At 47.3% G+C, this 27962-nt stretch overlaps 2 protein-coding genes across 6 annotated transcripts in view; one reads left to right on the top strand and one right to left on the bottom strand.

Annotated features, from left to right (window-relative positions):
* Positions 1 to 5037, top strand: part of SEC61A2 (Sec61 translocon alpha 2 subunit) — a 35820-nt gene extending 30783 nt beyond the window's left edge. Inside the window, exon 12 of one of the 4 annotated variants that reach the window (XM_021715896.1) lies at positions 4750 to 5037. In XM_021715896.1, the coding sequence (XP_021571571.1) occupies positions 4750 to 4762 (13 nt within the window). In that variant the 3' untranslated portion in view covers positions 4763 to 5037. Of the gene's footprint in view, positions 1 to 1375; positions 1934 to 4749 lie in introns of those variants that run through there. The other 3 variants (XM_008064762.1, XM_021715895.1, XM_008064763.2) reach the window with 3 other exon arrangements.
* Positions 1944 to 27959, bottom strand: NUDT5 (nudix hydrolase 5). 2 transcript variants are annotated; one of them, XM_008064764.2, is made up of 10 exons: positions 27926 to 27959; positions 19444 to 19548; positions 17819 to 17886; positions 12710 to 12759; positions 11509 to 11616; positions 9944 to 10039; positions 9115 to 9216; positions 7118 to 7126; positions 6937 to 6990; positions 4578 to 4808 (listed from the first exon to the last, which is right to left on the bottom strand). In XM_008064764.2, the coding sequence occupies exons 2-10, from the start codon at positions 19504 to 19506 to the stop codon at positions 4699 to 4701; spliced, it is 660 nt and encodes a 219-aa protein (XP_008062955.1). In that variant the 5' UTR covers positions 19507 to 19548; positions 27926 to 27959; the 3' UTR covers positions 4578 to 4698. The 2 variants fall into 2 exon arrangements, with proteins under 2 accessions (XP_021571573.1, XP_008062955.1); XM_021715898.1 differs by lacking the exons at positions 7118 to 7126; positions 27926 to 27959 and having other exon boundaries at positions 1944 to 4808; positions 19444 to 19743.
* Between the last annotated feature and the right edge of the window lie 3 nt (positions 27960 to 27962).

Raw genomic sequence — 27962 nt, 5'->3', positions numbered from 1 at the left:
CGGGCTCAGGCAATCCACTCACCTCATCCTCCCAAAGGCGCAGGATTACAGCCCGGCTGCCTCATGGTATTTTTGTGTTTTACTTAAGAAGGCCTCGCCAAGCCCAGGGTCACAAAGCTTTGCTCATCTTTCCTCCTAGAGCCTTGGCTCTTGCATGTAGGTCTGTGGTTCAGAGTGACTTTGTGTGCTTTGCGTGACAGGGTCCAGGCTTCGTCTTTGGCAGGGGGATATCCGGCTGTCCCAGCATCACTTGTGGAAATGGCATGAGTATTTTGTTTCAGCTTTGTATCTACTTGAAACATAGACTGCAGCCAGGAGTATCATGAACCTCCAGCTTCAGCTGTCATCATTCTGCCACTTTTCCATTGCCATTTCCCCTCATCTTTTCTTTTTCCTGAAGTCTTCAACAAAATCCCATTTTTAGCAGTTTTCCAGGTGATTCTAATGTGCAGCCAAGGTTGAATTACCGTTGAAAGGATCATCACAATCTTGTCACACACATGTATTGATACTTAGAAAGCATTTTGAAACTACTCTTTATTCTGTAAGAGGGAACTAAAGGTTACTACTCATTTAAAAATATCAAACAGCCTGGGCACATAGCCAGACCTCGTCGCCGCAAAATTTTTTTAAAAATTAGCTGGGGCCGGGCACGGTGGCTCAAGCCTGTAATCTCAGCATTTTGGGAGGCTGAGGCGAGGGGATTGCTTGAGCCCACGGGCTTGAGACCAGCCTGGGCAACATGATGAGACCTGGTCTCTACAACTAAAAAAAATATTAGCTGAGTGTGGTAGCGTGTGCCTGTGGTTCCAGCTACTTGGAAGGTTGAGGCGGAAGGATCACCAGAGCCCAGTAGGTCGAGGCTGGAGTGGCTGTGAGCATGCCACTGCATTCCAGCCTGAGCCATGAAGTGAGACTGCCAACTCAAAAAAAAAAAATTATCTGGGTGTGCTGGCATGCACCTGTAGTCCCAGGTCCTCGAGAGGCTGAGGTGGAAGGATCTCCTGACCTCAGGAGTCGAGACTGCAGTGAGTCATGATCGTGCCACTGTGCTCACTCCAGGCTGGGCAACCGTAGCTCAAACAAACAAACAAAAATCCCCAGACATTTTAATACCTAAACCGCGGTCAAGGAATCTGATCTTCTGCCCTAGGATCACGTGTGGCTTTGTGTGCTTACTGGTTTCTTGAAGCCAGGGGGTCGAGATCCTCACCCGGTCTCCTGAGCATGTCCGCATCGCGCAGCCTGTCAGCTGCAGCCTGCTCCCCGGCCAGCCCAGTTCGCGTCCCTCGAAGCCCGCCGGCGGCGCTGGCTCTCGTTCCACCTCGTGCCCCCTTCCTCTCCCTCCACCCCTGACCAGGCCTCTGTCTCGCAGGTACATCCCCACGGCGGCCGCGTTCGGCGGCCTGTGCATCGGCGCCCTGTCGGTGTTGGCCGACTTCCTGGGGGCCATCGGGTCGGGCACCGGGATCCTGCTTGCCGTCACCATCATCTATCAGTATTTCGAGATCTTCGTGAAGGAGCAGGCCGAGGTGGGCGGGATGGGTGCTTTGTTTTTCTGAGCGTGCGGCGATGTGCGCGCGCGCGTGTGTGTGAGAAAGGGAAACATTGTGGCACGCTGTTTTTGTCAAATGACGCGGGTGGTCCCCCTCTCCCCCTCGGTTTCCTGTTTCCAAGTGCTGACTGTCCCACTTCGAGAGGGGCCCCGAGCTCCGCCTGTGCAGCATCAGGACCAGCTGCCTTAAAACTCCAGTTTACATCCTCCGTCCCCAGCGTCCATCTAGTGTGGTTGCCTGTGCTGCTGGACGCCGACGTCTCTACTTGCTGTGTTCGGTCCCGACAGGGAGATGGCGACATGGACTGGTTTTGCGCACACATTCACAGCACCCAATCTCTCTCCCACTTGTTTAAAAATAAATGTAGTTCAAACGGCCACTTTCCAGTATTTTTGAGCTTATTTAATGAGTTCTGGAACATTTCTATCAATCTCTATTTTAGATAATTACTTTTTGTACTTTTGTAGCTCGTGGTATCCCCGCCTGCCACCCCCTCCTTCTTGCCATTTGTCCCTTCTCAGTGCAGCCACTTGGCCCCGAGGGCCGAGTCGTGCATCAGGTCACTCGCGTCCCTCGAAACGGCCACTTCGGGCCACTCTGCCTGTTCCTCCGTCCTCCGTCCTCCCCAGCGTCAGCACCGGCAGCGCTGCTGGGCTGTGTCAGCCGAGCCTTCTGGTCCCGACCAGCCCCTGCGATGCTCCTTCAAGACGCTCCGCCCCAATTCTTTTCCCTCTGAATCCCTAGAGCAAAGACCTGAGCCTGGCAGGTCTGCAGTTCCGTGGGGTGAACACTGCGTAACTCATGCTAAGAGTCTGTGTATGTTGTTGTGCTCACGGCAGCAACATGAGTGTCCACAGTAGACAATAAACTTTTATTTAATAAACTGATTCAGTTGTGTTGGAAAAATAAAGAAATCTGATATCAAATGTTTTCTAAGTTATTTGTACAGGTTCATTGGATTCATACAAAGTCCATTCTGAGATGCCTACTGAAAGTCAAATGTAATCATGCTTCCGTGTTTAATCCTGGATCATTGAGGGACAGTGACCAGCTTAAGGGACACATTCACATGATTAACATTTGGAAAGACACAGGAAAAGTGGTCTCAAAACAGTATATCCCAGTCTCCATCTGCAAGAGCACAGGCCATCACCCATTTTTAAGATCAAACTTATTTTTTAAAAGAGGTCCTTTCCAGAAATACAGCTTTCCATTGTTTACTTTCTTATTAAGTGTAGCAAGTACGTGTTGTTTAAGCTTAGGATCGCAAAGCCAAGTCATGACAGTGGCAAGACATAGAGGCAGGTGGGATGGTAACAGCAGTCCACCAGTGAACATCTCCCAGGGGCTTCAGACCACTGTTACCACAGAACATGGGCCCAATGCTGTGTCGTCTCATTTTTTTCAGAAGAAGGTAGAAACATGGCTTTTTATAGGAAACCTTCCATTTTTAAATGCAGGGTAAATAATTTTAAACAATGCTAGCCAGTGAAAAGATCCAGACTGCCAGTTCTCCAACTTTGACTTAATTTCCAAAGCACAGCCTTTGGATGTTTACAGAAAACACAATGGTGTCATGGACACGTAGGGTTTGGCAGTCATCCTGAGCTGTACTCTTGGGAAGAAAGGCAGGCAGAAGGGATAGAGGTAGGGTTAACTCAAGTAGGTGTTCCCGGGAGGGCTCTGGAAGAACTGGTCTGTGTGCAAAGACTGGGTCATGCCTTGCCGCTCCTTGATTGTGAAGCAGGGATGTGTCGGGAAATGCTAGGACGTGGGCCTTCAGAGCTCAGGGAAGAAGACGCGGGATCTGGAAAGCCATGATGCCCGTGACTCCAACCAGGATTTACAAAGAGAGCTCAAGGCACAGAGGAGGCGACACTACCCCAGAAGCGGGACCTCAGCATTCCCAATTGAGGGCGAGCAGACTTGGTCTGCAAGGGTCTGTACTTCCATGGTTGTTTCTGTCCTCGTCTAAGAAGTCCAATGTAAGGATCTTGGGTTTTCTTGGAGTTAAAAAATAAAAACATGCATTTTCACTCAAAACTTGTAGACTAATGAATGACGTAGCAGCATCTGTGAAATTTGTACCCTGATTTCATCTGGGGAGCCACTGCTGCGTGTTTCTGAGGGCGTGGCTTACCCCCCAGATCCAGGCTAGAGGCGTGACCTGGGGCTGGCCAACCTGGACCATCCTGAGATGTCCATGGGGGCCAAGCTGCAAAGTCCTGGAGAAGCCGGAGCTGCTGGAGGCCCTCAAGGCACCACGAGCTCAGCTCACTGAGATAAAAGGCCAGTGGCCCAGCAGCACTGGCAGAGCTCCTGGACAACAGGGGTGCGGCATGGCCCGAGCCAGAAACCACTCCCACCTTTTCTACCTTGAAATCGTTTGTGTTGGGTCTCCTCATGGTTACCACCAAGATAACAGTGCCCCAAACCATATCAATTTCATCACTATGGATTTACTTTTAGAAATATGTCATGTATTCTTTGAGGTAAGGACAGGAAATCAGATCCTAAGGAATGTGCCCGGGCTTGAGGGAGGAGTCCTGCGCCCTGAGCCTTGGGGTCGGGCACAGAAGCAGTCAAGAGTTGGGTCAGCTTCAGGGCACCAACGTATTTACTCGTCACAAGTGTTACTTTCTGTTGGCTTCATGTCCTCTACTCCTCAGTTGGATTCCATACAGCAATTAAATTAATTAGAAGCAATTAATTTAATTTTAAAAAGTTCCTAAGTCTTTTTGAAGCTCTGTTTTATAAACTACCACAGTAAAAAACTTACGAGCATATCAAGTGAGAGTTTTCTGTTGGGAGTTGACCTGATTTAGGACTCAGTTCTGTTTTCCTACAGAAATACCCCTACCTCCTGGACTAAAAAAGTGCTAGCTGGTTAAAAAAAAAAGGAGGAGTAAATACATCTGCATTTATGTTCTTTGCCATTAATATTAGCTGGACTTTAACACGCTGAGAGTTTCAGCCTGCCTGCAATTATAATTCCATACCACTGTCATGTGCATTTGGCACTGCTTTTATTTTATCAAAAAGCTAATTCCAAATCTACATTAAACTACGTTGAATACGAAGTCTTAGTGAAGAAGGCCTGGTGGTCTTGTTTACAAAAACATGGTCAGTGTCGTCTTTGGCCTTAAAATTTCAGGAAGGGCACTTCAAATGGCTTCGTGTTCGCGTGTTTCAGCGCCAGAGCATAGGAGTAGACTCTGGCGTCCACCGTGAGATGTTCTTCAGCTACCAGAGCTGTGGGAAGCAAAGAACACAACTCACGTGATGCAGTTCACAAAGGACAACACTCCTTAGTCATGTTTACCAAGCAGCTACCGTATGCCAGGTCTGTGCCGGATGCTGGGGATGTTTTCTGCTTTTAAGGATCTTACTTCGGAGGAAGGCTTCAAGGCTATAAAGCCAGGACCCCATTCCCCACATGGGACAAGAACATCAGGGACAGTGATTTCATGCATTAAGACAGCAAGGCTGTACGTTTATGCCCCAAAGGCTAGACCTCATTTGTTGCTCAGGAGGGCTTTGCTGCTCTGAAACTGTATGGGGTGATCTAGGGATCCAGTGTCTTTTCCTGCCAGAGGATGCACATTTCCTCCCCGCAAGTTAAACTGGGCGTGCTGGGACCGGAGGTGTGCTGCCAAGAACGCCGCCGCTTGTCACCACAGGCTCTCAGGAGGACTTCTGTTTGGTTGTGACGGAGGTTGCTAGGCTGTCCATCTGTTTGTGGTTTTCCTTGCACTCGAGTGGCAGCAAGCTCCGAAACAAGTCGACCCCTGAAGGCAGGGAGCATGCCCTACTCCTCTGGGCACGGCAGGGGCCTGGTGGGTGTCGAATGCGGCTCTTTGGGGCAATCTGGTCTTAAGTTCCCTCCTCACAGCTTCTCAAATGGTGCTCCTTGGAGAAACAGCTTGCGTGCTCTATTCTGATTCTGTTGAAGTGAGGCCTGTGGTTCTTTTCTCTCTTCCTTGCTACATGGGCAGCCCTCTCTCCCTCCACTCTTGCCTTATTTTTTCCTCCCACTTCAAAGATCAAAAGGGATGTTAGGCAGAAGTTAGGAAGTGAGGGGGAAGGGGGAGGAATTTTTTAAAAGGATACCTTTCTACTAAAAATAAGACACGTGGAGCGTGACATTTAAGCACCTGCCTGTGTTATCCCGCCTTCACACACACCTCCCTTGGAGGGAAGGAGTACCTGCTACTGTTCCTGCTGATGGGACAAAAGCACAGAGAGGCCCGGGACCCTGCTTCAAGTGACAACTGACCATGCTCGTCTGAGCCTCCAGCCCAATCAGGCCTGCCAGACCCTGCCTTGTATCAACTGACATGGCTTTGTCGGAATAAAAGCTTGGTAAGTGGTTGCATCTTTTCAGCATGGCTATTTCTATTCTGGCTCTGAGATCTTGAGGTGGCTTTGACCTTAGGTCTAGTTTTTTAAAAAGTAAAATAGGAATGGAGACAGTCTGCAACCTGAAACCACAGCAGCTTTGAACGCCCCAAGTAACTTTTCAAACAAGTAACAGACATTTCAAGCCTAGTGCTCTGCTTAGACAGTGAACCTGTAAGCCATTGCTCCTCAGGGAAGGACACGAGAAACTTCCCAAAGCCACAGGCCAAACAATGCTTCAGGCTGAATTTGGAAATAATTCCTTAAAAGCACCAGAAAAATTAGCTATCAGTTATCTGAAATACAATTAATACAGTATTCAATGTATGAAAAGGGTCTGCTGCTTTATCAATGAGTGAGTGGGGCCTACGAGCCGGCAAAACCCACAAAGGGTCCAGCCGTCATGTCAGTGGCACCGTATCTGCTCATGCCATTGCATCCAAGGGTAGCTCTCCATCTCTATGAGATGGCTGGCCTGGAATCACACAGTGTAACTACATGACCAGTGGTTTCCTCAGGGCCACACAGCCAGTTTGGCTCATTAAGTCAGTATGTCACACCATGACACAGTAGACGCCACAAGCCCTTGAAGAAGGAATACCGCTAAATTCTCCTTCAACGTCCCCCTCCACTAGCGTATTTAAGGAAAAGCTAAGAGATGCCTACTTATACCTTTGTGCTGCTGTGGACTGAGGATTTAAAGTACAGAATAGTTCTGATGACTCAGCAGGAAAATAATCTTGACCGTTCAGTAAAATCAAAGCCTCTACTTAAAGCTTTCACTTGGCACAGAATGTTTTGCTTCTGTTTTCAAATTTTACACCACCCAGAAAGGAAAACTAGTACTGGTCAACTGCAGTTTACGACAGGTTCTAGGTTCTTTAACGATATAAAGAAGATAAAAAAAGGAGTTGTATCTCACACCCCATTTGCTAGGAGGGGGAAATGGAGAAAGCTGGGTGACAGCTTTGAGAATGCTTACCGTCAAGTCTGTTCAGCAGGTCATTCTTTGGTAATGAAATTACTTCCACAAATTCTAAACAAACAAAGTGCAAGTGAAAACAAAGTCACAGAACCAGAGCTTACGAAAACAACCCCAGTGTCCAGCCATTACCACTCCCACTGACATTCTCGCAGTCAGCCACTGCAGCTGAGTGACATACCTCCGTCCCCTGGAAAGAAACAGAAGGAGAGCGTTTCAGGAAGGCTGGCGTGAGCACACGCTGAGGACGCTAATGCAAGACATCAGAAGGGCTGGGGGAGTCTCACAGAAACCTAGGTCTTTACAGACATAATTTCTATAGGTGGTGACACCAATTCCAACAGTATAAAGTTATTATTCTTCAAATAATGTTAACAGCAAAATTCAAAGCATGTTCTATAATGTGTGTATGTATACACACACATGTGCCCGAGGGGGGATCCACAAATTGGGAATTTACTTATAAGAAACTGTGTATTCTTGCATGTTTACACTTAAGTCACCTTCAAAGTACTCTCCATTTGATGCAAACACCTATGGAGATGCTTTTTGCACTGCTCAAAACACTTTGAACTCATCAATTTGGATGCCTTTGAGTGCTGCTGCTGTTTTTTGTTTCACCTCTTCCACATGGGCAAAACGTGTCCCTTGGAGGCCTTTTTTCATCGGGGAAACAAAAGTTACCCACGATGAGATCAGGTGAACAGGGAGGGTGGGGCATGGGTGTTATGCCATTTCTGGTCTAACTGCTGAACACTCAGTGCAGTGTGGGCAGGTGTGCTCATAAATCATCCACCATGAAATGGGCACGCATGTTGAAAGAATCTCCAAAAAAAAATTCTCTGAAGCCAAAGGCAGCCTCTCACAACAATGCTAGATGGTACACTGATGACGCTGGTTCCCAGATGATGCTGACAGAGGAAGACTGTACCACAAGGGGCCTGCCCGCCAAAAGATAATTCCGGGTTTTGCTGGGTCTTCCTTACACAGAGTTCTTTTGTACAGATATATGTATATCTGTATACTGTGGTAAAATACAAGAATTTGCCATTTTATAACCATTCTTGAAGGTGTAACTCAGAGGCATTAAGCGACATTCACAGTGTTGTGCAATTACCACCACCATTCATCTCCAGAACTCTCTCGCCTTCCCAAACAGAAACTCGGTACCCGTTCAACAGTAGTCTCTGTCCCTGGTAACCTCTATTCTGCTTTCTGTCTCTGAGTTTGTCTGTTCCTAGTACCTGATATAAGCAGAATCACACAATATTTGCCTTTTGGTTGGCTTATTTCACTTCACGCAACGTTTTCAAGGCCCATCCACGCCGTGGCACGTGTCAGCATGTTTCATTCTCTTATAGGTGAACAATGATGTTCCACTGTGTGGACGTTAAGTACCATTCTGTATATCTGCTCTAGACACACTGGCTGTTTCCACTTTTGGCTACTGTGAGTGATGCTGTGATAAGCATGGGTGTACAAGTCTTTGTTGAGTTCCTGCTTTCAATTCTTTTGGGTAAATACTCAGGAGTGGACATGCTGGATCATGTAATTCTTTAATTTTCTGAGGAGCTGCCAAGCTTCCCCACAGTGTGTCATATGTATGTCTGCAGTTCAAAAGTTAAGCACTTACAATTAGCTGCGATGAGATATTGAAACAAAGATGTGAACAAGTAAAGAGGGTGAGAAATTAAGGAATCTCACTCATACATGTCTTACTGTGGTATGCATATAAACACGCTCTCTGGGAGGGGGGGAGAGAAGACAGGGAGTTGCCAGGGGCATCAGAGCTTTTAAATCTGAACTTGAACACAGAGCTTCCCAGCATCCTCTCAACTAGGCGAGGCATGGTGACTAAGCTGCCCCTTCACAATGACATGCTGTTCTGACCACAGATGTGAAGACAGAAACTGGCAATTCTGAACTTCTTCACGGTTGACTATTTAGACCTATAGCTCATACAACAAAGTGGGGAATAGACATCACAGAAAGGACGGACACATGGTACTTAACATTACATGTAAAGAAGGCACACAGACCAACCAAGATTAGGAAAGAGCCAAGATGGAGCAGCTGCGAAAGACTGGTCCTTTCGATGAAAGACTCAAAACGCAGCCAGCAGCAAGCTCCAGGGTATTTACCGCCACTCCGCCACCACAGACGCAGCCACACACTCACCTGGCTTTGGCTTGGGCCTTACGTTTTCTGCAACGTCTCCGTTGATGGTCACTGTCACGACGTGTGCGGTACAGTTTGACAGACCCGGATCCATACACACGGCTGTGGGGAGGAGCAGCGGCAGATGAGTCACGCCCCCTGCCACCTGCCTCGCCACTTACACACTTGGAGGACGGTGGGGCTTCCAGCTCAGGGCTGCCCCGGAACCGATGTGGGAACGTGCGTGGTCGTTTGCAGCTGCGCGTGCCGGAGGCCTGCATGGCACATGCATGGAGGATGTGCGTCTCCCTAGAGCTCCGAATCAAGTTGGGCCGGTCTGAGGGCTGAGCTGGGGATGGGTGAGTCATGAAATCCTTTCCCCACATCAAGTGAGGCGCATGGCAGGCAGACGAGGTGAGTAAGCGAGAAAGCCTAGTGTGTGGGTTGTTCCGGCAGGCAACTGGACGCCATCATTCTTTCCCATCTCTGGTCCCTCCTGTTCCAACATGCTCTCGGGGGAGGGGAGATTCACTGGCAGATGGCGACCAATCCCAGTCTAGGATTTCTGAATTGGCCAAAGAAAAGCCCTTTGAATTCTGACCATAAGGAACACCCAGACAGGATGAGCGCAATGCCTCACCCTGTAATTCTAGCATTTTGGGAGGCTGAGATGCAAGGATCGCTTGAGGCCAGTAGTTCGAGACCAGCCTGGGCAACTTGGCGAGACCCCCCATCTCTGTTACAGCAACAAAAAAGAACACTCACAGAATCAGTCCCTCCACACCCAGAGGAACCAATGGCTCGTGAATTGTGAGAGTGTTCTCAAGCACCCTCAGAGAGCCATACCGACCTGGAGAACACTCAGCAACGTCGCCTTTATAGCCAGTTTCTTCCTCAAGCTCCCGAAGGGCAGCTGCTTCTGGGCTCTCACCTTCATCAATGAGACCTGGGGGCCAAACCATGTGTGAGATAGAGTGGGAAACCCAATTCTTTGGGCCTCTTGTTCTTTCTAGCAGCAGCTGCTGAGCTGCTTTAGAAGAAGCAGAGCACTGTGGAAAGCAGCCTTATGGATGGAACTGACTGGGGCGTGGGGCCTTCACAGGAGAAAAGAGCAGAAGACAGCTCCAGGCAATGAAACAGGGTTTAATGGCGCCACCGCTCCTCTGACTCAGAGCCCGATTTCCCTGGTGACCATCTCCATGCTGTTCCACATGCACAGTGTCTGTGAGGATTAGGGACTTACTGCTGCCACTGGCCTAGGTCTGGGAGCTAAAGGCCTCTTGCATAGGAAGTCTGCCGGCCCGTGCTTCCTCACGTGGAAGCTGGTGGCAACAGTACTCATCTTGCCTTCCTCCCTTGCAGGGAAACACTGAGGCTGTAGCGAAATGCCGGAGGGGAGGGCTAAGGCAGGAGGACTTTGGGTGGCCGCTGGGGTCCCCGTGAGGAGTAAAGAGAGGCCAAAGGGAGGACAGCAGCCATGCAGACTCTTTTTCCTGAAAGGTACTGAAAAACGTAAAGAGTGAAAGACAGGCTATTCAGTTACTGTCTTTAATAGACGGCAAGAAAATGAGAGAGTTGTTAACTATGTTAACCTAGGCTGGGCTTTCAAAATATAAAACCAGGCTGAGGCAGAAGGATCGCTTGAAGCCAAGCGTTTAACGCCAGCCCAGGCAACATAATGAAACCCTGTCTTTCTAAAAGAACTAAAAAATCAGCCAGCTGTGGTACTGTGTACCTGTAGGCCCAGCTACTTGGGCAGCGGAAGCACAAGGATCGCCTGGGCCGAGGAGGTGGAGGCTGTAGTAAGCTGGGAGTGTGCCACTGTACTTCAGCCTGGGTGACAGCGAGACTCCCGATTCAAATAAAACCCAAAATCCCCAAATATAAAACCACTACTAATGACAGCTCAATAAAATCCTATAATAATACAGGGCATGAAATTCTGGAGAGCTATACTGTATAGCCGAAGAAAATATTCTAGTTGAAATTTAGACAGTTTCCTTGGCCTGCCTTCATAGGGCAGAGCAAGCTGTCTTTCCATCCATGGTTTTGGGAGCTGAAAGTCTGGCCCGCTGGTTGCTGGAAGTTCCATGTCAAAAGCAGATCACTAGTGACAGAAAATGAGACAAGCTGGCCAACTGGGAAGGCAGCTCTTCCAAGAGAGAGTGGAGAGCGCTGCCAAGGAAGGTGGGGCCTGGGAAGGGGGCCCGAGCCACCGTGCCCTGCACCTCCTGCACCGGTTCGGTGGATCCCTGGGTGGGCTGCTGGCCTGAAGGGGCCTCACCCCGGAGCTGGTTTTGCTTTGCCCCAGCCCCAGGAACGAATAGAAAGGTGTTAGAGATCTAAGCTCTGCAGTTGTGAGTTTCCCCAGCGCAAGCCAGCATCCTGAGAAGCATTTGCTGCTGAGTCACTCACCTGCTGGGAACTCCAGGCAGTAGCCCCCCATGGGCGGTCGGAACTGCTTCACCAGAACGATGCACTCATAATGAAGAGTCCTCTGCAGCACCGGGATGACCGCCACACCTGTCACCAGGAACGGAAACCCGGGAAAGCCCTCATGAAAGGTCAGTAATGGCAGCAGTGTGTTTAGAGCAAGCTAAAGGAAGCCCCAGATTTCATGAAATGCCACATCCAAGATCTACCCTGTATTCGCCATCAGCAAGAAGTTGTTAATAATGCTGGCAATTAACCTTGGATTGGAAGCTATTCTCACTTTAAAATGTAATTAAAAAGTCAAAACTAAAAGGAAACATTTCATACAGGGTCAAGGACAGAGTTTCCGTCTACACTAACCTTTACATAGAAGCACTTTTCGCCAGACAGCAGCTAGACTGTTAGCCCAGTGACAGTGATTTATGTGCTCTTGAGTTTCCCTTAAGCAATAAATAAGTTCCGTTGTTTGTAGTATGTGCTAGCTACACTGACTTCTACTGTTTTATTTTGATCAAAGCAAAACCAAGACCCGACTGGGTTCTGCAAAAAGTCCACCCAGGAGGAGCATGTGGCTACTCTTAAAAGCTTCTCTAGCAGTTTAGACCAGTTTGCTTTCAGGAAAAACAGAAAACAAAGTGGAAAGTCAAGAAAGACCTATTGCCCTGCTTCCCCTGGCCCAGAGGGAGATTCAGGACCGTTTCTGGGCTCTTGTGGCCAAAGCCTCATGTCTGGAGGTAGCGTGGATGGAGTGAACAGTCTCCTAGGCCCATTTCCTCACCGACTTGGAAAGCAAGTGGCCGGTGAACATCAGGGCACAGCAAGTAATTTTCCAGGCTAAAGGCTTCACCTAGATCCTCTGAACAGAACACACAGTGTTTCTGGAAGTCAACACATCTAGACACAGCACGTGGCTTCAGATTACACTGATTGATGTTTAGCTATAAACATTAGTACATCTTCCCCTCAATAGTACTTCCTCAGCTTAGATAACAGGAGCCAGAATTATTTGCAGAGAAAGCTTGATTTAGTTACATCCCACTGCAAAAACTGTAGGAGGTTTAAAGGTAAAAGCTCATAATTGAAGATATCTCTGCTCTGAGGTCTTGGTTGCACCGAAAACCCTCCTCTGATCACGTGTGCTAACGCCCTTTCTAGGCAGTTATAAGAGCTTTGCAACTCATACCATCGGCACTCTGTCCCTTCCTGGTTGCACGTTTCACTGATTCCCACGTTCTGTTGAGGGAGAGAAGAAAGTCATTAGCACCAAAGGAATTTTCTTAGGTTTTCTGTGTGCAGCCAGAATGTCTCAATGCGGTGCATGCAAAGGTAGTAATGGTGCTGGCCAAGAAGACGACAGCAGTCAAGATCTGTGTCAGGGAAGCCAACTGCTTCTTAGAACTAGTGGTGAAAACTGCTGCCCCCCACACCTGGACCCCATTGCGGCAGAAAGCCTGCTGGGTACCTGAACAGCCACCTTCCCAAACCCCTTTAGCTGGACCCACAAACCCACGGCAGGCAGCACAGCCGGTGACTCTTAGCAGATGATGCGCACCAAGTCCCGGAAACGGCCAGCCGTGTCGACGGACATGAGAACTGTGCGGTGTGAGCTACTGAGGCAGTCACTGATAGGGTTTTCACTTTTATTTTATTGATTGATTGATTGATTGATTTGAGTTGGGAGTCCCACTCCGTTGCCCAGACTAGAGTGCAGTGGCCGCTCCCGGCCACCGCAGCCTTGACTCGCTGGGCTCCAGTGAAACTTCTGCCTCAGCCTTCCAAGCAGCTGGAACTACAGGCGCGCGCTACCACGCCTGGCTAATTTTTTTGATTTAATGTAGAAGTGAGGTCTTGCCAAGTTGCCCAGGCTGGTCTCAAACCCGTGGGCTCAGGCAATCCACTTGCCTCAGCCTCCCAAAGTGCTGCAATTACAGGCTGAGCCACCAAGCCTGGCCAGAGTTTTGATTTTTAAAATGTGTCACCTAAAACACAATTCGAGAAAGTAGAACCCTCCTACTGAGTCATCGAGGGGTTATTAAATACAGGTAAGTGCTCTACTTCGCATGCGTGAGATCTTATCTAAGGTGGAAAATGGTCCCCGGATGAAAAAGAGGTGACAAACAGCAACTTCCACCTCCCTTTTCCAGCCTTAGTCCTGGTTAGCTACTTGTTTCTGTTACCTAGTTCAGCTTTTGGTAACATCTGGGCTATTTCACTTCCTCTTCAGGGAATACTAGGCAGAGCTGAGAGGAAAGTTCCCTCTTGCCAACAGTAAAAAGCAGTGGTGGGAAGAGAGGGAGGAGCAGCCAAGAACTCCAGGAGCTCTCCTGAAGGAAGGCTTGGGGTGGGGAGATCTGGGGACAGGGATGAGACACAGGCGCCTCGGCCTCCCCATGAGAAAGCATTCTAAGACGTGCAGCTCTGAGGCGCCCTCTTGCTCCTACTTCTTACGTGGTTCTCCCTAAAATTTGGACCCTGCCATATTTCTATACAAAAATTTCTGATGTCCAATCTGGCTAAAAACAACAACAACAAAAACCTGCCTATAAATTATAGATCTTTCAGCATTGCACCCAAATTCTAGAAGACAAATATGTCCAAATGCCCCTGGGGAACTCAAACAAATCGCCATGACACCAGCCCAGCATTCCTGTTAGTAGCAAAAAGCCAACCAACAAGCAAGGCTGACAAGTCAGTAACACAGACTCAAGGGACGCAACACCTTTTGGCCCAGCTCTCTCTGCTGCCTCTCAAGGTTAGTCCTAAAGACTGAAGAAGGCAGTGCCGGGAAGAGCACCGCAGGTCCCATCCCAAATACACTAGGAACAAGGAAAACAAGAGAGCAGCGTCATTATGTGGTCCAGGTGAAGGAAACACGCAGTTACAAGCCATAGATACCGAGCAGCAAAATAGAATGAGAACGCCACACGAGAGCTCCGGCCATCTTACAGGGATGCTGAGATGTATAGCAGACCTGCAGTCAGAGAACCTTGGTCTCTGCTGGCCTGTGAGTCAAATAAGTCCCAAGTCCCAGCCTCCTGGAGACTGTTTTCTCCTCCTTCAAGCTCAGGAATGAGTTCGTCAACTCCAGAACCTCTTTGAGCTGTAGAGCTGTGATTCGAGCTAAATCACCCCCTACTTAGTCTCCTTTATTCCGGGAAAGTCTGTTTTCCTTCTTCCCTCTGGCCCACCAACACAAGAGGCAGAAGGGGGAACCAAGGATGACTTCAGCACTATCCTGAATGTCAGTAGGGAAATTCACTGCCAGCACATTTGCATACTTCTAAGACTAATTCCACTTCCTCTTTCCTGAGTTCTCCAGCTGCTGTCTTCTCTCTCACACTCGGCCCTCCATATCTGTGGGTTCTGCATCCAGGGGCTCAACCAACTGGCAGATCAAAAATATTCCGGAAAAAAACTGCACCTGTACTGGACAGGTACTTCCTTGTCATTCCCTTAGCAATACAGAATGACAACGATTTGCACAGCATTCGCCTTGTACTGGATGGTATAAGGAATCTGGAGATGATTCAAAGTGTACAGAAGGACGTGAGCAGTTATGTGCAAACGTCACAGCATTTCCTATCAGAGACTTACACATCCTGGACTTCGGGATCTATGGGGGAGTCCTGGAGCCAATCCCCCCAAACACTAAGGGGCCTAAGTTTTTCTAGCCTATAGGCTGGGGACCAGAAGTGTTTTAGATGTGGAATATCTCATTCCCCTGTGAATATCTGCAGACCTTCCGACACTTTCAGCATCTTCACATCACCAAGAAGAGAATAAGCAAAAAACTAGTGATCGTGTACATAGTTCTGGGACCCACATGGGCATGGTGGGAACCTGCACACATGCCATTTTATTTCCCTCTGTTGGTGTGCTTTTCTGGGGGAAGCTGTGTGCACGTGGAAAGGACGTATCCGAGCTGAGGGGGCTGGAGGGTCTTTTATTTCCTTGTGGATGCTGAATACACTGTGCTGTGCACCTATGTTTTGACAGTGACCATCACACGAGGTCAGATGGGGAATTTTCCGCATGTGGCGTCACGCTAGCACTGAAAGATGTGGATTTGGGAGTATCTAGAATTTTTGGATTCTCAGACCAGGGACACTCAGCCTGTGTATACATGCTTCTCTATCAGGTATTGGAGAACACATCTTATAAATGTACAAATCGTGACATCCTGGAAAGTACAGAGATTCAGTCTTCAAAGCCTGACACTCTGGTATAAAATACAAGTGCTTTACATAAGGCTCTCTAGAGGCCAGAAGGAAGACCTACACACTCAAGAAAGATGAAAACATGCCCTAACAGGCTGTGTAATGGGGCACTTTGGTAGAGATTTTAGAGCCCACTCCCAAATGACTGAGCAGGCTCTCTGGAAGTAAGACCTAGACAGGAGTGTTTTGAAACAAAAACAAAAACAAAAAACCCAAATGATTCTAATGCACATCCCTGATTAAGAAATGCTAAGGGAAGGGGGTGGGGTGGGAAAAAAATTAAAAAATAAATGCTAAAAGAGGTCCAGGTGGGTGGCTTGTGCCTATAATCCCAGCACTTTGGGAGGCTGAGGCAGGAGGATGGCTTGAGGCCAGGAGTTCAAGACCAGCCTGGGTCACATAGTATCCAGATTATATGAAATAAATTCTAGATACCTTGTCTCTACAGAAAAATCAAAAGATTAGCTGAGTGTGGTGGCACACACCTGTAGTCCCAGTTACTCAGCTGGCTGAGCCCAGGAAGTTAAGGCTGCAACGGGCCATGATCGTGCCACTGCACTCTAACCTGGACAACAGAGTGAGACCCTGATTCAAAAAAAAAAAAAAAGACTAGTGAGGTGAATAGATGAGCTGGTGCAAGTAAGCTCAAGTTCTTTAGGCTAACTGATGTTAAAGACTGTCTTTTGTTATAAACCTCATTTTATAGGGAAAAGAACCAAACAATATCACTATAAAGTGGGTTCTAATCTCTATACTTTCACAAATACCTGTGAACATACTGTGCTCCCTAAGGCTTGAGCCTTGCCACCTTTCTGTTGGGTTTGGCCCCTTTCTTTCCCTTACTTACTTCATATTTGGTTATACATCTCAAATTTACTGGATTTTGCATCGAGGTCATCTCACTCTGTCATCCAGGGTGAAGTGCAGTGGCATCACCATGGCTCACTGCAATCTCCTGGGCTCGGGTGATCCTTCCGCCTCAGCCACCTGAGTAGCTGGGACTACAGACACACACCAAGCCTGACTAATTAGATGCAATCAAAAAAGCTGTCTGGATCATTAGCAAGTCTATGTACCTTAATGGAAGATGTATTTCCTCACAAAGAAGCCACGTATGATGATTCGATCACTTGGCAAATGAAGTATTTATTTATCTGAGTCAGGATCTCACTCTGTTGTCTGGAGTGTAATGGCACAACCACGGCTCACTGTAGCCTTGACTTCCTGGGCTCAGGCGATTTTTCTATTTCTACCTCAGCCTTTGGAGTAGCAGAGATTACAGGCACGTCCACCACATTCAGCTAACATTTTGATTTTTTGTGGAGATGAGGTCTTGCTATGTTGCTTAGGCTGGTCTTAAGCAATCCTCCTACCTCGGCCTCTCACAGTGCTAAGATTACGGGTACGAGCCACCATGCCCAGCCAAAGTTTTTATATCAATGAGTTTGTATCATGTAATGTGGATACTAAATTTAGTTTGTTTTCATATTTGCTCATTCTGTTGTATTCCTTTTATATTTCATTAATATTTAATCTATTGTATCACATTGTTCTTTTCTTGTAGTTTATAATATCAAAAGATTACCAGACAGAAAAGTTGGAAAATAGAAGAAAAAAGGTTAATAACATAGCTTCTTTCTCCTTTTTTTTTTTGCTATAGTTTTTCTTCCAGCCTTTTATTACACATTATTTGGCAGAGTTTAGAAAGTATATATATAAAAATATAAAATTTTCTATTTTGTTATCGACTTACTAACGTTCCCCACATTGTTGGGTTGTCTTCATGATCTACTTTTTTCAGATGGCTGCACAATCTCACCGAGTGAGGACACCAACAGTCAGGGAGAGTGGTGTTCACGTAGATTCCAGGTTAGTTACTGTAGCGAATATATAACCCCTTTTATTCAGAGATTATAAATGATCTAAACATCCTCACAATGGAAAAACAGCCAAATTAGATTCTTTATTTAAAATAGAGTACAAAGAGGAAAACATCTAAGTATATGCCAAACACTCAACAAAGACCCTGAGAACCCAAGTACTAAACATTCCATAAGAGGAAAAAAATAGTTTACCTCGTTTTACCAGTGGGATCCATGTATGTTGTTTTTTCCAGCTTGACCCATTTTCCTTCTGCAATTAACTTAAAGGAGATCAGATAATAAGTTGGGAAACCTTCAAGTCAAATTTTTTATTTATTTTATTTTTGAGTTGGAAGTCTCACTCCGTTGTCGAGGCTGGAGTGTAGTGGCATGCTCACGGCCATCCCAGCGTCGACCTGCTAGGCTCAGGTGATCCTTCTGCCTCAGCCTTCCAAGTAGCTGTAACTACAGGCACGTGCTACCACACCTGGATAATTTTTTGATTTATTGTACAGATGAGGTCTGGCCAAGGTGCCCAGGCTGTTCTTGAACCTGTGGGCTCAGGCAGTCCCCCTCACCTTGGCCTCTCAAAGTGCTAGGATTACAGGCTTGAGCCACCATGTCTGGCCCAAATTTTTTAAAATATAAAAGCTTTTTTTTTTCTTTCAAATGTCCTCTATGCGCTCTTTCCCAAAATAATCATATTTTCTTCCCAATAATTTGTAGGCAAGTTTTTAGTTCAGAAAGGAGTATTCCAAATTATTTTTCTAACTCATAGTTCTGCTGCTTCTTGGAGTTTCTGAGGTAAGACTAGGAAGTGAAAAGAAATGAGTAAAAACTCTTGAGGGCAGGGAAGTAGGGGCAGCTGGAAGGGAACACCAGGGGTGAGGGGCCTTCTGGGACGCTCCTGGTGTTCTGTCTCCTGATCTGAGTGCTAGCCACATAAGTGTGTTTAGTATATAAAATCCACACTGGTATTTTACTGCCAGTGACTCCACAGGAAAGCTCATTGTGGAGAAATCAGGCCAATGGCTGGACTTCCCATTAGGCCATATGGGCTTCCCACCCAGCCTGAGACAGGCACCCAGGACCATCCTGCCTAGATACTGAGGAGTCCTATGGTGAGGACTGACCGTGGCGCCACACTGAGCCAAGAGGGAGGCTGCCTGGCGGACATGCTGCATGGCAGACACACCGCGGCAGCCTGTGCCTACTAGCCTGCCCTTCCCCATTTCGCAACAGCAACCCCATGGTTCCCAGCAGATCTGCTCACAGACAACATGGGAAGGGTTTAAGTCAAAAATAAATCCAGAAAGGGACTTCACCACTTGGATTCAGGATTGGAGTTCCAAGAGGAAGGATTTAAAATTAACGCAGTACTGGTTCCTGCAAGAAGAGACTTTCAAGCTAAATGGGATATCCTACAACCCTGGCTCTAGAACTTGCTGGAATTTAGACTGCAACTAACAAGCAGGGTTTTTACTGTTCTTAAACTATACATTGGGACCATAAACAGGTAAGATATGATAACTAAGTATGAAATATCTAAGCCCTAAAATCCACATATTGTTTATTCTTCTACCCAGGGAAACTTAATAAGGATGAAGAATTTTTTGGTTAAAGCCAAAATTCGAATTAGGGTCTCAATGTCACTAACACATAGGACACAGACACGACGCCTGCTCCCACTCAGAGATGGGCCGAGAAGGGGCGGGGAAGACTCTTTAGAAAACCATCTTCAAGAATGACAATCATCTGAAATGGCCAACAGCCTCTACATTTCTTTTAAATTCAGGTGTTTGTGGGGAGCAGAAAGGCAAGTGAAAAACAAGTCATACCTCCTCTGAAATAACGCACTGCTTGGCACCCTGAGAGGAATCCACCGGTTCTTGGGTCTCCATTTTCAGACTAATTAGACTTTACAGTCCTCAGGCGAGATGTTCCTGCTGCAAGATAATGAGATTCATTTAGACTAAAACTTTTTCCTAAATATCTGGGGACGTTTCCACAGAGGAAGTCAGTGCGAAGTTGCTGCCGAAGTTGCTGCTGAAGCCCTGGGGAGCATCCGGGAAAGAACGTGCCAGCCAGCCACATCATCCGAGTTTCTGAGTGCACAGACAGGCACTCACAGACATTTCTAATCAGATTTTCTGACCCTCAAATCTTAGTCTTTCCAAGGGAAAACAATAGAGAGATGATATGCCACTCTCCATAGCCACCTTTTCAACTTTTTTTCCTTTGAGTCGCAGTCTCACTCTGTTGCCCAGGCTGGAGTGCAGTGGCACGCCTACAGCTCACCACAGCCTCCACTTCTGGGACTAAACGTGTGCACCACCACACTCGGCAAATGTAGACGAGGGCCTACTATGTTGTGCAGGCTGGTCTCATACTCCTGGGCTCAAGTAGCCATCTTACCTCAGCCTCCCAAAGTGCTGGGATTTAGGCGTGAGCCACAGGGCCTGGCCTGGAGCCAAACTGGTCAGGAGCTGCCCATGCTGAGATTCCTGCCTCCCACTTACCCACCCCAAACATTTTGGATTTTATGTTTTTCCTGTTCCCTGGCATGCAGCTAATCCTTTTTATTCATAAAAACTTTTATTTTAAAGTTAGAGTCTTCCTCTGTGGCCCAGGCTGGAGTGCACTGGCATGTTCATAACTCCCTGAGTTCAGGCAATCCTTCTGCCTCAGCTTCCCCAGTAGCTGGAACTATAGATACGTGCCACCACACCCAACTAATTTTTTTTTTTTGTAGAGACACAGCCTCGCCGTGTTGCCCAGGCTGGTCTTGAACTCCTAGGCTCAAGCAGTTCTCCTACCTCAGCCTCCCAAAGTGCCAGGATTACAGGCATAAGCCAGTGAGCCTGGCCACTAATCTAGAACAGTGGTAAATGAACTGTTTTAATTACCTTTCAGTGTATAGTTCAGGGACATTAAATACACTCACACTGTTGTGCCCTATTTACTTTACTCTTGAATTCAAGCAATCCCCCTGCCTCAGCCTCCTGAATAGTTGGGACTACAGGTGTGTGCCACCATACCCGCTAATTTTTTGAGTTTTTTGTAGAGATGAGGTCTCCCTCTGTTGCCTAGGCTGGTCTCGAACTCCTAGGCTCAAGCGATCCTCCCTCATCCTCTCGAGTAACTGGAACTACCACCACGCCAGCTCCCCATTTCCTTTCAAGTTTCCACGTGCATCAACGTCATAGATGCACAAAAAGCGTCGCCTGATACTAGGAGGTCTGACATGGAAAGACCAGGCCCTTATCCCTTCTGTTACCAACCACTGCTTCCTCTTTCTTGGTTTATGCCTTTATTTTTGGAATCTACCTGTCTGAATATCTTTTTCTTCCCACATAGCTGATTGGCAACGTGGCCATATGTAGAATGACAGGCCAAGAACAATGAGCTCCAGAGTCAGAGGCTTTGCTTCCGAAGTTGCTGCTGAAAAGCCTGGAGCTACCGTGAGTCTTGGTTGCTTTCCATGTGACCTGTTTTCCTTCTCTGGAAGCTTGCAGTCATGTCCTGCTGTCCTGGGCATTCAAGTAGGTCCTTTCAATCTGTAAGCTTTACATTATGTTTCCTTTCTTGAATTACTTCACTGATAATCCCCACCCCATTTTTCCTGTTCTCTTTTCAGAACAGTTATTAACTGCTGGGCCTCCTGAATTGATACTCTGTCTTATCCTTTTGATTCCTAATGTCTACTTCCTTGTTATATTATCTACATTTCTCAATGACTACTCGAACCCTTCACTACTCTTAAGTTCCATGGTTCCCTATCCTATCCTACTTCCTAACTTTAGTTTCAGAGGAAATACAGACCATCAAACACCACCTCTCACCAGCTGTTTTAGAGGAAAAAGCTCTTTGCTGTGTTTCTTCTGGACTCAGAGTGATAATTATACCATTTCTCAAATCTTCCATTTTTACCCCAGACAGCAAGTTTTTCTGAAACCAATCAACAACAAAGCAAACTATTAATATTTACAAAGTGTCTTAAAAATCAAATATGTGATTGACTATCTTGAGTAACCTGACGAAACACCTGGTGGAAGATCCATTACAGGGGCGACACTGTGCTAGGAAAGTGGCAGTGGGCAGGTTACAGGCCACGCCTCCATCTCAAAAGTGAGGAAATATACACCATTTATGTCACATAAAGTTTTATGGAGCAAGATGAAGAAGGATAAGAAGAGTGGGAAGGTGGGATGGACTATCACCTATCAGCTGCAGTGTGCACAGGTAGGGGTGGTGGGTACTTCAAACCCAGTACAATGTATTTGCCATTGTACAGTGCATCCATGTAACCAAAAACTATCTGTTCCCCCTAAAACTACTGAAATAAAATAAAATTTAAAAAAAGATCAGGGAAGAGGTGTACAAGGTAGCAATTTATATGGAGTGATGGGGAAGCCCTCTTTAATTTGGGGACATTTGAACAGAGATCTGAAAGTAGTAAGGAAACCACGGAGACATTTAAATATTTAGTCAATTAGCATATTCGAACCCAGAGCCCTACCGGGAAAATAGGCAGTCATTCCTCTGAAGGCATCCTGGATGCTAATTGATCAGGGCAGCCTCTACTGGCATTGGTTGAGACTAAAAGTTCACATTTTCCAAGTAACCACAGTAGTACACGGATCAGATGAAAACCAAAGGTGGAGAACGACTTGCTAGCTGACTCCACTTGCATGCCTCCACCCAGGAAAAGGGACTTTACCACCTAGATTCTTCTCTTCCAGATACCTATTCCCTTCTATTGGTAACATAACATCAGAAAAGGCAACTTTCCTTTGCTTTCAATTCTAACACTTAAAAGAGAAAATAGCTCTTAAGTAATACACAGCTGCATTTAATGCACACAATAATCTGTCTAGAATGGCACAAAATGCTTGTATGATGTTAAGTTTCTACCTATTTAGTTTTTGGTTTTTTTTTTTTTTTTTTTTTTTTTAGTTGGAGCCTCACTGTCACCCAGGCTGGAGTGCCTGCCGTGGCACACTCATGGCCACCACAGCCTCGACCTGCTGGACTCGGGCGATCCTTCGGCCTCTGCCTTCCAAGTAGCTGGAACTATAGGTCCACGACACCAGGCCCAGCTGAATTTTTAAAAATTCATTGTAGAGACAAGGTCTCACCAAGTTGCCTAGGCTCGCCCCACACGCCTGGGCTCAGGCAATCCTCTTACCTCTGCCTCCCAAAGTGCTGGGATTACAGGCATGAGCCACAGCGCCCAGCTCTGCCTCCATTTTTAACAATGACACTCCAACCTATAACTTTTCTGTGCAGGGAACTTCTGAAAAGTGAACTTCTGAAAAGCAGGGAACTATGGTCCTCGAAAGCATAAACACCACCAGAAGACACTGAAGGAGGGCCAGGTGACCTCCTCCTTCCTCTCTGAAAAGGGTTCTTAACCTGAAGTCCCAGAAATCCCAGACAAAAAGGTCAGCAGCCCACAACAGCATAGCAGGGTGGTCCTCCACACCTCCATGTGAGTATCTATAGGGGAAAGGGGCAACCAGACTGACATAAAACCTTAAGACACTTATGGTATCGGCCAGGTCCGCTTGTGAACATATCTTTATAGTTTCTCTCGGATTCTCAAGGGATCACTGGCTGCCAAATGGCGCGAGGGCTCCAGGACTCCAGGTCAGCTCCTCTTCATCCAGCGGAGTTAGTTAAACTCAGTGACAAACAGCCCCAGCTCCATGGGAAGACCAACCCTCAGGCAGCACACCAAGCTATAAAACAGACTTAAGAAATATGTAGCTAGAATGTTAGAGACCTGGGAAGCCAGACATGAATTACAGGGAAAAGGGCATAAGTAATTCTTCAGAATGCGATCAGCCCAAAGGCAAAGTATTCTCCAGCAATCCATGAACGGTGTAGACAAAAACAAGTGATCAGAGTGACTGCAGAAGCATATTCTTTACTAGGAGATTTCCACATGTTTCAGGAAGATTATAGAAACACCCCAGAAATAGTACAGAAACTGAAAAGGAGTCGTATTTTTAGCACCATCTTAAAAACAGAAGCCACATGGTGCATTTGGGGCTTGTTGCTGCAAGCAGCATGCTGCAGAAAGCGCACGAGGCTGCGTTCCACACTTCCCACTCTGCCGTCTCTACCACCAGGACGGAGTTTTCCCAAACGAACTCAGTGCCGTTTCAAGATCTAAAAGCAAAGTTTAAGTGTATCCACTTCAGTATCTGGGATTTAAGGTCTACATATTGCCAGAATGTGCACATTATTAAAACCACGTGCGTGGTTTCATTTACAACTGTTCTTAGGTCTTCAAGTCAAAAACGGTTTTAGGCTCTGGTTTAGTTTGAACACTGAAGGTCTGCGATGTGTCAGCTGTGTACTTTCCCACGGCAAATGCTGCAAGATTCTTAGATGTCTTGTACAGCGCATGCAAGGTCTGGAAGTCACTTTGTGAGCGCGGGCACTGAAGTGCCTGCATATATATGCTCAGTGCAACACGAGCAGATTCCTGCCCTGGAGCCCCTTACAGCCCAGCAAGCAAATCAGACTGATGAAAGCCCACCACAGAGATGACACACTGCCAGGGCGTTTTAAAGGAAGGACAAGTCACACCAAGAAGGCAGGGAAACCCTTCCAGCTAGAAGACACCACATGAGCAAAGGCAGAGGCAGTAACTGGGGCAAGATTGAGAAATTCTGAGTCTGGCAAGCTCTGTGGTCCTCAGCCTTCCCCTCTCGCCCCCAAGCCCCACACTTAAGAAAAAAACCCCACATATAAGGAATGATGTCAACATTTGCAAACTCTTTTCTAAGGGCATACAGAGTTTGGGCTGGATTCCTTCCCCTCCCCCAAATTTGCAGGCAAAGCACACAACCCTAACTGGCATGCCAGATTCCTGTTGCTATATAAACTAGTTTTGGGAACTGGGCGCCAGGATATGTGCCTGTAGTCCCAGCTACTGGAAAGACTGAGGCAGGAGGATCCCTTGAATTCCAGAGTTCTCTGGCACTCGAGACCAGCCTGGGCAAACACAGCAAGACTTTGTCTCAATAAACATCCCCAAACAAGCTATTACAACTTTCCACTGAAAGGAAGAGAAATGATTAATTTTTCACAAACTGAGGTAGAGTTAGATGGGAGTCAAGATCCAAGAAGCTAAACTGAGAACTCACAAGCCAGGTTGTGGAGTTTGCACTCAGGCACATTATTGAGTTATTTCCATACCTGTATCCCTGCAGTCTGTTGAGGCTGCAAAGTGAAGCAAAAAATCATAACAAAAGCGATATGTTGGCTAGCTAGTCTCTCCCTGATAAAAGATGAGGATTGCAAATACCAGTAATCCTCAACCAAATAAAAGATGCCAGAGCGCACATCATAAGCAGAGCTGCCAAATCAACAAGGCACTTAGAAAGAAATTAAGCGGAAAGATCAATGTTTTGCAGAAATAACTTTATGATTGTTGGTAAAGGCAAGCGTCAAAGTAAATGCCATTCTACATCCTGGCAGTCACTTGATTTATAAGGAACAAAGATCAAATAATTTGTCTAGTTATCTTTAATAGGCTTGGTTATAATCATAAAAATTAATCATAAAACTTTTTTATTTTTGAAAGGTGACTGTTTGGATGAATCTTTTTGTACCATTTATGGTAAAATTTTGGTGGATTCACCAGAGTGGTCTCTTCTTTGCTGATAATTATCCTCAGATAAAGAAGTCTTCCTTGTGCCTCATTTGGTAATGATGGAAAGCTGCTGAGAGTTTTGGTGGGTTTTTTTCTTTTAATGTTTTTCTGGTAGGTACAGGCACTGGGTGGGAAAGGAAGGAATGAACACTTACTGAGATCATGCTACTTGGAGACTTACAGTAATCATTTACCAGGTGGTTTATAACCACCACATTTAATTCTGGCTGAGCAAGAGTGAGCGCACTGTAATGACCCTTGGGAAGGTTAATTGGTTACAGCCATAATGAGTTCATAAAGAACCTCTTATAATAGTCTAGGTAAGAGATAACACAGCTGGAGGCCAGTGGCAGCCATGGCAAGGAAAAAATTAATTCCTTGCAGATGAGAGTTTATTACCTGTCCTAAAACAGTTTCTAGGGAAGGAGTCAATCCAAGCTAATTCCAAGAAGATGGTTTTCAAGGCGACTGGGGCATCAGAAGGAGAATGACACAGTGCCCAAATCTGTACACACTGCGCTCGGGGCATTGGCAAGACATCCAAGTGGAGTCAGCGAGCCGATGGGTGGAAGTGTTCACTTGGAAGGATCAGTCATGCCATGGATTCAGACAAGGGAGTGGCTTTTTCATTATTAGGAATTGCGCAATAACTCCCATCCCCCACAATCACTTGCCTGCTAACACTGTTCAGCAAGCCTGAGAAAAGCAACTATCTCCACTGCTGTAAACATTGTATTGAGGAAACTTGATGAATATAAACACTTCCTGGCTACACAAAGGGAAGCATGGTGGTTAAAACACAGTGAAAGCTAATTTAGTTGTTTCCATTCAAAACACTTGAGCATTTCCTGTTTCTAATGTCAATTTATTATTTGCTGCTGGTTAAATGGGTAACAAGTTAATTAAAACCAACCATGAGTAATACTAATAAGTCTTGGAACACACTTCTAAAGTAGCCTGAGAAGAAGACACACCAATTCCTGTCTAAGTTTACAAACTTAGCTTCTTCTCTACAGATAACTGCAGTTCTGTGTTAAAGCTCTAAGCCTGCCTCGGTTTCACAGGATTTCTGGGATGCTAACAGTATCACCACTCCAGGAAGGACTGTATTCCCAGGATCTGTTTCTCCCATGCCTTTGTTAATTCCATCTTCAACAGAAAACATCCCCATCAGGACTGACATTTCCTTCAGCGGCAACTTTTTTATTTTTAGGCCAAATCAAAACAAGTATTTGAGTGACTTCTGGTGTCTGCCATTAAGTCGCTCTCAGGTTTGTAAGGCTGGAACCACTCTCCAACACGTGTGGAATATCGCCGCTTCTTTCCCTCAGAACAGAAAGGACAGCAAAATCCCAGATCTCAGAAACACATACTTACAAAAGGGCTACTACTCCAGCACGCCCACGGACATACACTGCAATATCACTATCTACCCTCTGCTTTGAAAATGTATCCTTTAAAGCAATGTTTCCAACTAACCACTTAGCCCGTAACATTTCTGAGAAAAAACAAAACAAAACCAAAACAATCTCTATTCCCGGGAGGAAGAGTTTCTAACGAATAATATGCAGAGGATTCTGTTTACTATCCTAACGAACACGTATAATTTCTTAAGAGGCCTGCAGTCAGTGGAGTTACCTCTTCTAATTTAAAACTGCTTAGGTGAGCCAGGCGCGGTGGCGCCCGCCTGTCATAGCCTAGCATTTTGGGAGGCCGAGGAGGGGAGGGAGGATTGCCTGAGCCCAGGAGCTCGAGACCGGCCTGGGTACCATGGCGATCCCTACACTAAATCAAAAAATTCAGCCGGGCGTGGGGGCGCGCGCCTGTAGTCCCTGCTAGCTGAAAGGCTGAGGCGGAAGGATCGCCTGAGCCGGGGAGGTCGAGGCTGCGGTGGCGGGGATCGTGCCACTGCGCTCCAGCCTGGGCGACAGAGTGAGACAAGCAAAAACCGCTTAGAGGACCGGCAAGGATGCCCAAGCTAAGGAGACATCCAAAACGCGCGCCTTTGGACGCGAGCGCCCGAACGAGCCCGAGGCGTGTGATGGGGAGAAACACCGCGAGGTGTCACGGGCGCTTCTCAGCAGCTAGCGACCTCCCGTTCTTGTTAAAGAAATAAGCAAAACTGAACCCGACAGGGTGACAGGAGGGAAGAAAAGGAAAAGGGAACGCTGCGATTTCGACTCGGACCCTTCCAGCCTTGGATCCCATCACGGCAGGCTACGAACGCGGCCGGGCTTCTCGGGGCGGGTCACCCTCGCGGGGCCGGACTCGATGAACCTGACGCCCAGAGACGGGCCCCCCCTTCCCTCCGCTGTCTCCAGCTGGCCTCTCCTCCCCGAGCCCCGAAGTCGACCGGCCCCGGGAGCGGCCAGGTGAGCTTCGACCCGCGGGGTCTCACCGCGGATGAAGCGCTCGCCTCCTCTGCAGACCCCTCGACCCCCACGCCCAGACGAGCACTTCACCAGCGCCCCCCGCTCTCTTCCCTCGCGGGGGCCGGGGCTCCCCCACCCCACGCCCGGGTTTCCCCCTCGCGCCCCGGGACGCGACCCCAGCCGCGGACCCGGAGCCACGCGCGCGGCGGCACGCGCCCTCCAGACGCGCCCCCTCCCCTCCCCAGAGGGACCTCGCGCGGCGACCGGCCCGCGCCCAGCTACTCACTCCAAGGCGCGGGGGTGAAGGAGGGAGGAGGGA

The sequence above is a fragment of the Carlito syrichta genome, unplaced genomic scaffold (genome assembly GCF_000164805.1).
Source record: "Carlito syrichta isolate Samal-C Ts95f unplaced genomic scaffold, Tarsius_syrichta-2.0.1 Scaffold308004, whole genome shotgun sequence".
Taxonomy (NCBI): Eukaryota; Metazoa; Chordata; class Mammalia; order Primates; family Tarsiidae; genus Carlito; species Carlito syrichta.
Note: the sequence above shows the minus strand (reverse complement) of the source record. Positions and strands in the feature narration are given on the sequence as shown.

Coding starts and splice junctions, on each gene's coding strand:
- NUDT5 (XM_008064764.2), bottom strand. CDS start 19,506: ATGGAGACCCAAGAACCGGTGGATTCCTCTCAGGGTGCCAAGCAGTGC. Junction 17,887..19,443: donor AGTGCGTTATTTCAGAGGAG/GTATGACTTGTT, acceptor ATCTCCTTTAAG/TTAATTGCAGAAGGAAAATG. Junction 4,809..6,936: donor CCTGCTGAACAGACTTGACG/GTAAGCATTCTC, acceptor TGCTTCCCACAG/CTCTGGTAGCTGAAGAACAT.